General features: G+C 36.5%; 1 protein-coding gene across 2 annotated transcripts in view; it reads right to left on the minus strand.

Moving 5' to 3' along the window:
• Positions 1 to 14,803, minus strand: part of USP47 (ubiquitin specific peptidase 47) — a 130,243-nt gene that overhangs the window by 74,804 nt on the left and 40,636 nt on the right. The window contains exons 2-3 of one of the 2 annotated variants that reach the window (XM_047776275.1): positions 10,335 to 10,394; positions 3,603 to 3,806 (exon numbers count right to left, since the gene is read on the minus strand). In XM_047776275.1, the coding sequence (XP_047632231.1) occupies positions 3,603 to 3,806; positions 10,335 to 10,394 (264 nt within the window). The remainder of the gene's footprint in view (positions 1 to 3,602; positions 3,807 to 10,334; positions 10,395 to 14,803) is intronic. The other variant, XM_047776276.1, reaches the window with a different exon arrangement.

The raw sequence follows: 14,803 nt of genomic DNA on the forward strand, positions 1-14,803 counted from the left end.
ACAAAATCTCAGATTATAAGAAACATTAATAGTGATAATAAAATAAAGCAAGTAATATTTAAATAGACAAATATCTACAATTATTGGACTCAAATAATATCTTTTTTTAAAATGAAGGTTCTGGTAAATTCTTTTAAGCTAGGTTGGATTGGGCTCATCTATTCGCGAACTAGGATGGCTAAGCCCAGTGACAGGGATATACTGACAGGTATCCCAGATGTTCACATTTCCCAACATTTAAAAAACTAAAGTACTACACAAAAAAAGAATCATAGGAGTTCCCATCATGGCTCAGTGGTTAATGAATCTGACTAGGAACCATGAGGTTGCGGGTTCGATCCCTGGCCTTGCTCAGTGTGTTAAGGATCCAGCGTTTCCGTGAGCTGTGGTGTAGGTCGCAGACAGGCTCGGATCCTGTGTTGCTGTGGCTCTGGTGTAGGCCGGCAGCTACAGCTCCGATTAGACGTCTAGCCTGGGAATCTCCATATGCTGTGGGAGTGGCCCTAGAAAAGGCAAAAAAAAAAAAAAGACCAAAAAAAAAAAAAGAATTATAAACATTTATGTTTTGGAGTTCCTGTCGTGGCACAGTGGAAATGAATCTGACTAGAAACCATGAGGTTGTGGGTTCGATCCCTGGCCTCACTCAGTGGGTTAAGGATCCTGAGCTGTGGTGTAGGTCGCAGACAAGGATCGGATCCGGCATTGCTTGGGCTGTGGTGTAGGCCGGCAGCCGTAGCTCCGATTAGACCCCTAGCCTGTGAACTTCCATATGCCGCAGGTGTGGCCCTAAAAAGCAAAAAAAAAAAAAAAAATTGTGGTTTAATGTTCTCTAAAATGTATGCAATATAGTATTCAATGGGTTTTCATGAAAACTAAAGATTTTATATAACTAAAAACTGTAAAAACATGTTTTGATATGACTATAATGAGAATTCCCACACAAGCAAACACACTAAGCAACCCAACACAAATAATTATGTAATATAACAAAACAGACAACTTCAGAAAGAACCCTGAAGGAGAAGGCTGTCCTAGTAAATGTTATCTATTTCAAGTACACTGCCAGGATCCAGAGGATCCCGGGGATAGAAGTGATCATGCCTTTGAAAACTAAGTAACATACTCAGTCTTTGCCTAACTCTTTTATCTGGTGAGGCAATTTAAACCCTGGCTGTCATTCTGATATACTCTAGGTGGTGGATGAGAGATAGTGCTCTGTGTACCCCAAGCCCTACTCACCCAACGATTCAGTCCACTGTTGAGAAAAATGAGGGATAGGATAGGATACTCATTTGTTTTAAAACTATTTGTTCATTAAGAAATGTTTTAATGTTTCAAAGACATGAGGAGTATCCCCTTAGGAAGACTTATTTTTTTGGTTGCATTCGTGGAATGCAGAAATTCCTACATACGGGATTAAACCTAGACTACAGCAGTAACCAGAGCCACAGCAGTGACATCAATGTATCCTTAACCCACTGAGCCACCAGGGAACTCCTAGAATGACTTATTTTATGGAGATGACTTATTTCTTAGAAAATTAACATTATATAAAAGTATAACTATTAAGCACAAAAAAAAATTTAACTGTAAGACACTCCACCACTTGCTATTTGTGACTCTGAGCAAGTTACTTCACTTCCCCATGACTCAGTTTCCTCACCTATGAGACTATGACAGCACTTACCTCATAGGGTGGTAAAAGGATTAAATGCAGTTATATTTGTATATAGCCTAATAATAGAACAATACTAGGTACAGAGTAAGCACAAAATAAGTGTTAAGTAATAAATAAACTTACATAATCTTGCTTAACTTTGGCTCACATCTAGAAGTCCATGATAAAAATAGGAAATAGAAAACCAGAAACTAAGAGAAGCCACTAGAAGAAGAAAGGTATCTTTGGGTCCCTTACATTCTCTGGCAGAAACCAGATCTCAAGCATAAAAGATCAGATGTTGTAGCTAGACTACACAGGGGTTTTACCTCAATAAATCTGTGTCTGTGTGTATGAGATGTAGGCAGACAAATGAATTAGGTTTTCAGAGAAGCATACATGCAGTGGATAAAAGAGTATACTTGTAGAAAGGTACCGTACACAAATAAAAACACAAAAATTAAGTACTTAAGAACAGTCACAAATGAAGAAAGGAAAATAGTTAATCCTGACATAAAGCTATTTGAAGCTACTACAGATGTTAATTTAACAAATACTTTTGGAGTGCTCAGGGATAGTATCTACGGAGGATACAAAACTATGAGGTCCCAACCATCAAAATACAATCTATCAAATGAAAAAACAGAAATGAATAACAACTACCATAAAAAGAGACTATGATAAGTGGACTAGCAGAAGAAAAAGTACAATAGGAAGACAAAGAAAAAGATTACTACTTTTAAAGTGACATGGAGAAACATGAGTAAGGCCTTTTAAGAGTAAAAGATAAATAGGACTTGGGCAGACATATGTGACAGACTAGAACCATCCTTTAAAGTGAAAGAGAGCCAACACTAGATAGTACATGGTAATGTAAAAGAGAGTATTCAAAGTTTCAGATTAAAAAATTGTTTTTCTTTGTTATTATTTGTTGGACTAACAATTTTACTGATCAATTTCAGAGGAGAAAAGTTGGCTAGCAGAGAAAATATCATAAATTTTAAAGGCAAGTCAAGCAACATCCAACACCTTTGATTCTTCTACAAAGCCAATTAAACTATGCCCTCCCAATACCATAGGGATATCCATTCAATTTCATTTGCCATTAAAGGTATTTTTCTGTTTTGTTTTTGTTTTTGTCTTTTTCTAGGGCTGCATCGGCGGCATATGGAGGCTACAGGTCTAATCAGAGCTGAAGATGCCGGCCTATACCACAGCCACAGCAACACCAGATCCGAGCCGTGTCTGCAACCTACACCACAGCTCAGGGCAACACCAGATCCTTAACCCACTGAGGGAGGCCAGGGATGGAACCCGCACCCTCATGGATACTAGTCAGGCTTGTTACTGCTGAGCCACAACGAGAACTTCTAGTGTTAATTATTTTTTGACACACCTGTCTCTACAGCTTTACTATGAGATCTCTGAAGCAGAAGTCATGGTAACACCAACTTTCCTGATCAGGAGTTTACCACTCTTGACTAATATAAAATCTCTGCTTATATTGGGGTGCAAGTCCTTTTATTCCTTTTTCTTTCTATACACATTTTTTCTTCTTTTCCAAAAATTAAATTATAAAACGTATGATTTTATATCCTGCTTCTTTTAATTTAAATATTTAAGGTGAATATAATTCCATTCAGTAAAAGTTGGAAAATTTTCTATAGATGATAGAATATTATGATAGTCATATTACACAAATAAAAAAACTAATGAAACGACAGTGTGCAAATTTTAAGATAATCAAATGCTGCATCTAGAATGAAGGCAAAGGGATGAAGAGGGATCCAATTACTGAGTTGCACAAAGGCTCTATAATTTTGCTTACAATATTAATAGGGATTCCAAGATTTAATATATTCATTAATAACAAAAATAATAACAATGGCTATAGTATAGTATTATTAGCAGCTTAAGGGAAGATACTTTCAGTCTAGAGTTTTACCATATCAGCTGTATTGATTCCATTTCCCCACACCAAATCAAAGGTTCCATTTATGTAGCCTACTTTGTTGGCCACATCTTCAAAGAGCTTTCTGAGTGGAGTAGAAGCTGGTAAATTTAAAGTGATCCGTTCATTTACTGTCTTTGAATTAGTAGTATCTTGTATTATACATAAGACTCTAGGTTCTTCAGCAGCATTTTCTATCTGAAATTAAAAAGGAAAATAAATATTATTTCTCTTTGAAGGAAAACAAAATATAACTAGTCACACTTTCTATGAGTAGGTGCAAAAAATCCACAAAATACTATTTTCTCTGCATTAATATTACTGTTTTGTGTCTCAAACTCTAATGGATATGTCAAACATAAAACACCATAAATTTGCTCTGTAAAAACTGGGGCACATTTAAGAATCGACTATTGCTCTTGTGGATATGTGCTTTCACCTTTTAAGGCTGCAAATCAATGGTCAATAAGCCCTTGAAGACAGTTTGCTTGAGCAGTTTTCCATTGAAAATAACAAAATCTGATCCTTAAAAATTTGTTACTACCACGTTAGCACAGTCTCACATACAGCATTTCTGGGCTTCCTGATGAAACAGAAGGGAATTGTGTAGAAATGCAATGAGGATTGTCTAAGACTGCAAAATCCACAACTATAGGACATAGGCAATCAGGCATCCCGACCTTTACACTACTGTACCCACAGACCAAATGTACAAAAGCCCCATTAGAGAGTTCCCATCATGGCTCTGTGGTTAACGAACCCGACTAGAATCCATGAGGATGAAGATGCAATCCCTGGCCTCGCTCAGCGAGTTAAGGATCCGGCATTGCTGTGAGCTGTGGTGTAGGCTGCAGATTCGGCTTGGATCCCAAGTTGCCATGGCTGTGGTGTCTACAGCTCTGATCAGACACCTAGCCTGGGAACCTCCATATGCCGTGAGTGTGGCCCTAAAAAGACCAAAAAAAAAAAAAAAGTGTGTTAGGAGTTGACAAGCTTATGCGAGCAGACTAGCACCAACAGAGGAATAAGGAAAAGCAAGGAAAAATGTAGAAGAGCATTAAGGTCACAAATTCTCTTTTGTTCTTTTTCATCTAGTACGTAAATCAGACAAAAATTCTTCAAAGGAAACTTTCTCAAAGAAGCTATGCCTTCCCTTAGCTGCTAAAGAACACTTACTTTTTTCCCATTTTCCACAGGGGTAGTAGGCTACATCAGATACTCTAGTTAAAGAAGTTCTTTCCCTCCTCCTGCAATACCAACTCAATAAATGGTACCATCATCTACTAACTGCTGAAACTGGAGCGCTGAGCATCTTCCTCATCTCCCTCTTCTTCACCTCACATAATCACCACATTGTATCATTTCTACCCTTTGGATGTGTCTTAAACTTTACCTTTTCTCTTTACTCCTGCCTGAAGCAATCAGAATCTTACACTAAGATAATGGCAATAGCTTCTCCAATCTCATCTTCCTTCAATGCAGGATAGTATTTTAACACACAAATCTGATTATGTAAATCTCTTCCTTTCCCTCAACATCAAGTGTAGTAGTCATTTACTTGAGGGACCTCTTATAACCACTATAAACGACTTTGCAGAAACAAGAACTATACAAATTGGTGCTGTATACGAGACTGGATCTCTCTCTCTCTCTTTTGTCTTTTGTCTTTTTAGGGCCGCACCTGCAGCATATGGAGGTTCTCAGGCTAGGGGTCTAATCGGAGCTGCTGCTGCTGGCCTACGCCAGAGCCACAGCAACTCGGGATCCGAGCTGCGTCTTTGACCTACACCACAGCTCATGGCAGTGCTGGATCCTTAACCCACTGAGCAAGGCCAGGGACTGAACCTGCAATCTCACAGTTCCTAGTCGGATTCGTTTCCCCTGTGCCACAAAGGGAACTCCTCTCTTTTTTAACACAATAAGATCAACCCCAACTTCTTATTCATTCTATATTATCCATTTTTAAATAGGAACAGTTATTATCATTTACCTGTATTGAAGACAACACAGCCACAAGGAGTTTTCTGTTTGTTTGGTACAGTAATACAATTACAATTTGTTTCTGCCCCTATAATTTGGGGTTTGTAAGAGAGTACTTAAACTAAGGTTAAGTTAATTAGTTTAGAACAGAAATAAGGTGCTATAGAAGTATAATGTTTAAAAAAGACTGGCTAGTGCTATGTTTTAGACAAATAATTACCAACAATAACCGACTTTAAAATGAAGAAAAATACTTCTTTTAAATAAAATAAAAAAAAAAAAAAACGGATAACAAAAAAAGAGCAAAAGGAGTTCCTGCTGTGGTGCCACAGGATCAGTGGTGCCTCTGCAGGGCCAGGATGCAGATTCGATCCTGACCTGGCACAGTGGATTAAAGGATCTGGCATTGTCACAGAGGTGGCATGCGTCACAACTGTAGCTCAGATCCAATCCCTGACCCAGGAACTCCATATGCCATGAGGCAGCCAAAAGAAGAAAGAGAGAGAAAAAGAGCAAAAAAAAGGGGAGGGGGTTTTCAGTTACACACTTAAGGTGTTCATATTAACGCTTATAATGATTTTATACATTTTAATCTCAAACTTAAAGTGGACCTTTCTTAAACACTGGTCTAAGATAAAAGGGAAACTCAAAATAAATTTCAACAACAAAAGAACTACTTGTAGGGAGTTCCTATTGTGGCACAGTGGAAATGAATCCAACTAGTATGCATGAGGATGCAGGTTTGATCCCTGGCCTCACTCAGTGGGTCGGGGATCTGGTGTTGCCATGAGCTGTGGTGTAGGTTGCAGACACGACTCAGATCTGAGTGGCTGTAGCTGTGGCGTAGGCTAGCAGCTGTAGATCCATTGTGACCCCTGGCCTGGGAACTTCCATATCCCACAGGTGTGGCCTAAAAAGCAAAAGAATAATAATAATAATTTTTAAAAAATCCACTTTGATATTTTCAATAGTATACTTCAGAGGTAAATTCAAGTTTTCCAGGTGAAAAACACTACAGTGGCCAGATTTTAAAACTTCAGATAGGTTGGAGTTGATAATCCGAGGAAGAGGATGCTATCTAAGAATAAGAACTCAGAAGTGCTAACATAGCAGTACATGTGAGAATGGTGATGTGTCAACATCATATAGCCAGACATTAGCAGTTCCTGGTTCTTTCCTTAAATATGGTATTTAAGGTACAGGGGCTCCAGCCTCCTGTACTTCCATCCGAAGATGTGGGTGAAATTATCCCTGATGGAATCTCATCTGAAGAATGAATGTACTATAATAAACACAAATTTTAATCTCACGTATGCCTTTTACTCTTTTCAATGACAACAGCTTTCTTTTCTGTGCAATGCACATAAGTAATTTTGCTCCTTTTTTTAAAACAGGAAGAGTAAAAAGAAAAAAGTGGAAATCATCTGTAATTCATAACAAATAGATAACTATTAACATTTTGGTGTATATTCTTCCAAATATTTTTTCTATGCATACCCACACAGATACATACATGCACACTTTTTAAACACAAATGTTTAGTTAGGATATACATGCTATTTGGTAACTTTTTTCTTTACTTATATCATGCAGTCTTTCCTTGTCAAACTTTTTCTAACTCATCATTTTAACAACTGAATAGTATTTTATTACATAAATTAATAATAATTTGTTCCATCAATTTTATTTTACTGCCTCTTAGGCTAGACTTTATTACACTTGAGAAATAGTTTTGTGATATGTATGCTCCTCTGTTTCCCTAAGATTCCCATAAGAATTTCTGAGCCAATCCCCTATTACTCTTAAATTCAGTTCTAGGATAATTTAAATAAATGGAAAGCTCTGCTCTTCTTTAAAGGTCTAAGCTAGCCACATGTAAATATTATTACTTTATACTCAACCTTCTGGCCCCTATTTTAGTCCTAATTTAATCTAGTATGTGGCTGTTTTCCATGGACTACATCTAAATTTGTGCTACCACTATTGCCAACACTAATTATACTAAGGCAAACTCTCCTCCCCCTCCTTTCCAGTTTCGGAACTATTAAGAAAAAAAATTTTTTTTCAATTTTAACATTTCATCCATAAGGTGTACCAACAATAATTTCATTATAGTTTTTCAAGAGAAAAAAAACTCTACAATATTATATTAAGCATACAGATTTCTAAAATACTTAAATGTTAATAAAAATTATTTCTTAGAATTGGGAAAACAGGGATGTTATCTTTCTTCTTAATTTCTTTGGAGTTCTACCTGTGATTGGCCCTACTTGTGACTAAAGCAAAAAACAAAATCATCTTGAGGTGAATTAAACATGGATAAAAATTCTTTCCCACTCTTTCTTTTATCTCTTCCCATGAATCTGGGCCGGCCTTGTAACCAACTAGGGGCAAAAGAATATGATACAAGTGATACTGTGTGATTTAAAGCAAGAAAGTTCTACTTTTGCATCTCTTGGACTGTTCCCCTTTTATAAGCCAGCCAGGCAAAAGATATCCCTTTGCCCTGGGACCACCACACTGTGTTAAAACCTGAACAATCCATACAGAGAGAAAGTGGCCACTTAGTGGAGCACCTGGCTGCTTGATGAGTGAGAAAAGCCTTAGACATGCCATCCAGAGCCAGTCACCAGCCAAATGTAGCCAAGTAATGATCCCAGATGATGCCATGTGGAACAGAAAAACTCAGTGGCTGAGCCTTTGCCCAAATCCCATTCCATAAAATTGTGAGCAAATAAACTAGCAGTTTTAAGCCACTAAGTTTTGGGGTAGGCTGTTCCATAATAATAGATAACAAAAACATACCTAAATACATTTAAGCATATGTAAGTGATAGTTGGGAAGAATGTGTTGATAGTGGTGTTAGCTGGGTGGGGGTGTTTGTTAATTTAAGTACTATAACATTAAGGTAAGGCATCTGAAGACATATCATGATTTAGGGAAAGGAGCACAATCTTTGAATGAAAAAAAGTTATATAATAAATAGGAGAAAGCAGGCAAGAGAAAATAAGTACAAAGCATTACAAAAGCCTAAAGCATATTCTACTGGAGAAATATTTAATATATCTTAGGTGAGTCCAGAGCATAATGTTCTCTATACAGGAAATCTAGCCAATTACAAAAAGGTATAAAATTAAAACTACTTATTTTGTGGGTAACTCACAGCAATACCACACTTCTGAGAATAGGGGAAAGTCAACAGTAGTTATATGACACTATATGCTAAAACAGTGCTTTTTATTTGTCTGTGCTCACTGCAGAAACAAAGCCAGATTTCCTAGCAAAGTCTAAAAAAGAATCCTTGAAAAAAAAACAAAACGAACAAAAATGACAGTTTATTTACAAAAGGTAAAACATATGGGGATAAAAACACTGAGAACACATTTTTTGTTCTAAAGATGGTAGGGTCACTGCTAGGAACATCTAGAAGTGACCAACACAGATGGCTGTATGGAATCTCAGAGCTTACTAAAGGCGTATGTGACTCTTAGGTCATCTTGTTCCCTTTCCTTGGCATTCCTAACAATTTTAAGTTCAAATCTGAGTTCTCTGAAGTTAAATATCATAATTTTTGTTTTATAAAAAAAAATACTAGGCATTTCTTATTAAAAAAGACAAAATGAGGTGTATAATTAATGCATATATTTAGAATGGCATTAGCATGCAGAAAACAAACGAAATTCAAAGTTAACAAGACTAAGATTTTTCTAAGAAAAAAATATAATATGAAGAATTTTAAAACATTATAGAGGGACTGCTTTACTCAAAATTTAACAGTCAACCCATTTTTCTCTCAAGACTTTGTTCCTTTCAATGTTATTACAAATGATAAGATTACGGTTGTAAATTTAAAAATACACACGCACACACACACACACAGTGCCCATTTCATCTACTCCTTGGTATAGGAACTGCTATGAGCTAAGAAATTAGGCCTTCTGGATATACACAGTTCATGGTTAATATACTACTATAGATTTAAAAAGAAACAAATAATGGTGTAAATACTTTTGCTGATTGAAATGTATTAAATTTTATCAGCCACATTCAGATTGTGCACTTTTACCTTAATAAGTAACAATTCCTAGGGTACTGTTGGGAGTCGTCCTAACTTACATGAAAAAAAAGAACATTATTTTATTTTTAAGATCCTCCCTCCACTTCACCCCAACCTGGGCAAATGCTAATGCCCCATGATCTTTCTCTAAGTGGTTTCTTGCCACAGATCACCTGGAGAAGACAGAAGAGATTAAATAAGGAACCCTGAACTTACAGGTAAAGGAACCTGAGAAAAATGAGGCATTAACTAAAGGTCAGAATGGGATGCTACATTACAAGAATGCTTAGTTTGTAGTGCATACAGACTGTCAGGAAAGTAACAGTTTTAATTCTTCAAATAAGATTTCTAGGTTTTGATTCTATAAATCATTAAATGACTTAATTCAAGCACTATTAATATTTCAGAAAATAAATATTTCTGTAAAAAATAGATAACTATCATACCCAAAAGTCAAAACAAATGGTTCCACAGTTTTTATACCAGCTTTCCACCTAATTTACTTATTAAAAACAAAGGACTATCAGACATATATTCATTTAAGGTGACTTATTATTAAAATCAGGTAGAACTAAAATAGCCAAACAAGCATAAAACTTAAGACATGCCTTGTTATCAAATAAAAATTCTAACATGCTGTTACTTGCTCTGCTGATTATCACACTAAAGCAATTATATCAGCAGTCTACCTGTAAAAATTTCTTCTTCATTTCATCAAAGATATTTTGTCTGCATCTCCAAAACACATCCTATGGTATATAAGAACAAAATGAATTTCAAATTATTTCTCCAAAATGAAGAGGCTAAGACATTGAAATGAGAAAAATTAACCTATATACATTTTTGCAACAAAATATTATGAATTAAAGTATTATTGCATCATCTATAATTTTATTCACAAAATATATGTGTAATTGTTTGTTGGCTGCACTCATGGCATGTGGAAGTTCTTGGGCCAGGGAGCAAGCCCGTGCTGCAGTGCAACCTGTGCCATCGGCTGCAGCAATATCAGATACTTAACCCGCAGAGCCACAATGGAACGTCCCATAATTTTAATCTTAGGCCTCAATTATTCTTGTAAGGTTATAAAACCAATGTTATGTAATAAAGAAGAATATTAACATGGAAAACAACATTTAACAGAGTTGTAGCTGAAGAACTGTGTGTAAATCAAATGTTCTAAGTCACATATTTTGTTTTATTGAGATATAATTAACGTACAACACTGGCAATATATATATTGCAAAATGATTAATTACAATAAGTTTAGTTAACACCCATCATCTCACACAGTTAAAAATGTTTTTGTCTTTGTGATGAGAACTTTTAAGTTCTATTCTCTTAGCAACTTTCAAATATACAATATAGTACTGTTAACTACAGCCACTACATTATACATTACGTTCAGAACTTTTTTTTTTTTTGTCTTTTTGCCCTTTCTAGGGCCACACCAGTGGCATATGGAGGTTCCCAGGCTAGGGGTCGAATCAGAGCCTATGCCACAGCCACAGCAACGCAGGATCCAAGCCGCATCTGCAGTCTACACCACAGCTCACGGCAATACCAGATCCTTAACCCACACTGAGCAAGGCCAGGGATCGAACCAGCAACCTCATGGTTCCTAGTTGGATTCATTAACCAATGAGCCATGATGGGAACTCCCAGAACTTATTTATCTTATAACTGGAAGTTTGTACCTCTTGGCCACCTTCACCTGTTTCCCCAACTCCCATCCCCCACCTCTGGCAATTACCCATCTGTTCTCTGTTGCTATGAGTTCAGTTTTTTGGACTTCACGTATAAGTAAGATCATACAGTATTTATCTTTCTAAGTCACTATTTTGAGACCATTAAAGAAACTCTGAAAAGAAACCAAAAGATCCCTGATTTTGCTAGTTTATAAATGTGGATTTTTCACATGATGAATATTCTTAAAGTAAAGCTACTTAACATTACCCCTTACAGCAATTTTGCTTTATTATAAATCTCCTCCATATTTTAAGACAAGCTTACTTCAGCTAATTAAGAAAATATAAAAATAAAGATAACCTATAGTCAATAGATAATCCCTTAACTAAGACCCACAATGAGATGGCAATAAGAATAGCGTATACAAGCCCCAGACCAGGCAGTGGCATGAACCCCTTTCTGTGCCTTTCTCTGGAATGACCAAAATGGCTAGAGTTTGTTATCCAACAAAATGTCATGAAACTTTCCTGTATTTTATTTTACAATAAAAAATAGCTAGTAAAGAAAAAAAAAAGAGGTAATCTCTTAAAAAATCTTGATTTTACAACACTTTTTCTGTACAAATTTTGTTTTCCTCTACCTTGTTTAATGAAAAGAAACCAATATATTGCTTTAAAAGGTGCTTTTTAATTACTATTAGATACTATTCTACATCAACAAAAAATTTTACATTATTTGCTTTTACAATAGAAGTATTTCTATCATAACAGTAATACATAGTTCTTTGCGGGTTTTTTTTTTGTTTTTTTTTTCTCAGTTGTCCTGAGGCATATGGAACACCCAGGTGAGGGACTGAATCTGAGCTGGAGCTGCAACCTATGTCACAGCTGCAGCAACGTCAGATCCTTAACCCACTATGATGGGCCAGGAATCAAACCTACATCTCCGCCACTGCAGAGACACAGTCGATCCTGTTGCCCCACAGCAGGAACTCCTAGTTTTTTGACAAGCAACTCTAAAATAACCCCTACAGCAATTATTAACAATCTGATATATATCCTATCAGATCCCTCTCCATTTTATGCATATATTACATAACAATTATAAACCAAAAAGGATCATTCTGAACACTATCATTTGTTTGTTTAATATTTACATTTTTTAGTTGTTACCAATATAATGTTAATGAATAACAATCTGCAAACTCAAAAACACTGGAGATTATTAGTTTCTATAAAGACTATTTTCAATAGATAAATGCCCTTTTTCTTTCCTTTTTTTTTGTATTTTGTATCCCTTTTAAAATTATTATTATTAAAGTATAGCTGATCTGAACACTATCACTGAATTTTGCTCCTTTTCCCTCATACTCACCCAATCTTTCTTGGCCAAAATATTTAGTTTAAAAACTGCAATGTTTCATTACATGTGCAAATCATAATTCATTTAACTAATCAGCTATTAATGGGCATTTAGACACCTTCAAACTTTCACTACAGCTTTGCTTATGTGTATAATATTTTATCTGAAGATTAGTTCCCAAAGAAAGAATTACTAAATCATAAGTTATGCACTGATTTTTAAATTTTTTGATATAGGGGGCTAAAAGGCTACCTCTTCCTCAAAATAAGAATTAAACTACAACTCACTGCTATTTACTCTTCAAGAATTTGACACTGTACAGGAGGAACTCAACAGTAAATAAATCTACCAGGTATCTACCAGCCTCAGTCTTTGTATTTCTGTACACCACAGCTGGGAAGCTCTTCCTTTAAATATCTTTACCTTCTTTGGCTCAAACATCACTGTGTTAGCTTTAATATGTGTCCACAGATGCTCTGACATGCCTCCAAGCAAGAATGGGAGTGTAATTTCGGTCCTTCTTATTTATTTTTTATTTTTTGTCTTTTCTAGGGCCACACCCGCAGCATATGGAGGTTCCCAGGCTAGGCGTCTAATAGGAGTTGTAGCTGCTGGCCTACACCAGAGCCACAGCAACGCAGGATCTGAGCCGCGTCTTCAACCTACACCACATCTCACAGCAACACTGGATCCTTAACCCACTGAGCGAGTCCAGGGATCGAACCCACAACCTCATGGTTCCTAGACAGATTCGTTAACCACTGTGCCATGATGGGAACTCCTCAGTCCTTTTTAATATGGACCAGCCCTAATGACCTTGTGCTATTCACAACATGACTTTCAAGGCTGGGCTACAAAAGGCAGTACAGCTTCCTCCTGACTCTCAGATGCTTACCTTTGGAACCCGGCCACTATGCTGTACAGTAGCCAAGCAGTCACATGTAGAGGTCATGTGTAAATATTTCAGCCACAGCCAAATGAGATCCCATCTGGCAACCAGCATCAACCACCGTACATACGAAGAAGTAGTGAAATGATTCCAGCCCCCAGCCTTTTAGATGTCCCAACTGATGCCTAGCAGAGCAGAACAAGATGTCCCAGTCTAGCTTTGCTCAAATGTTTATAATTTACTTGTTTATTGGTAACTCCAAAAAACTTCCACTATGAGGCAAGATGAAATAGCAGACTGGGTTTACCCTCCCCACATTAACCAGGAAAAAAAAAAAAAAGGACAAAATACATGAAACAATAGTTTTGAAATACTACTAAACAACAGGCAACACAAGACAGTGATCCCTGTGAAAATATAAACAAAATAAGCTACCTTCCAGGCTGCAGTGCAGGGAGAGAAAACCTAGCTAGAGTTCAGCAATCTCCATGAGTTGAAGAGATGAGGTTGAAAGTGCAAGTGGATCAATTCAGCTAGAATTTACCATGCAGAATACTAAAGAGAAGAAAGCTGTGCAAATGGCACGCTCCAGAGTTCTGCAGTGTTCTTCCTCGAGTGCTCAGCTCATCAGCATATACATGTGAAACTACCTGAGGCAGTGGAAAGAATCACAGGAAAGAATCCCTGGAGCTCACCAGCCAGAGTGAGAAAAAAAAAATCTCATAGTACACAGGCATCAGGTAAGAGTATTCAGAGAAGTACTGTCTCAGTAGTGGGACCAAATCAGGCCTAGTCTAAAGGCTATCCTGGTCCCATTTCACAAAACTTTTCAAAAGCAAGTCTCAAAAGGATCAAAATGTTTACAAGTAAAATAGCTTTATGAGTGAACAAAGCTCAAGAATATCTATGAAAATAAAAAATATTCAGCACCCAGCAATGTAAAACTCGGTGTCTGGCAACCAATCCAAAATAAAAAGGCATGCATAAAAATTGGAAATGAAGACCCATAACTAGGGAAAAAAATCAAACAATCAAAACTGACCCAGATATGATACAGATGATAGAATTAGTAGATAAGAATACAAAAAGTCAATATTCTATTATTTCAAGAAGGTACAGAAAAGTCTATAAAGGGAAAACATGAAAGATACATGAAAGCTTCAACTGAAATTTTTAGAGATGAAAAGTATAATGTCTGCAATGAAATGTACAATGGAC

The sequence above is a fragment of the Phacochoerus africanus genome, chromosome 4 (genome assembly GCF_016906955.1).
Source record: "Phacochoerus africanus isolate WHEZ1 chromosome 4, ROS_Pafr_v1, whole genome shotgun sequence".
Taxonomy (NCBI): Eukaryota; Metazoa; Chordata; class Mammalia; order Artiodactyla; family Suidae; genus Phacochoerus; species Phacochoerus africanus.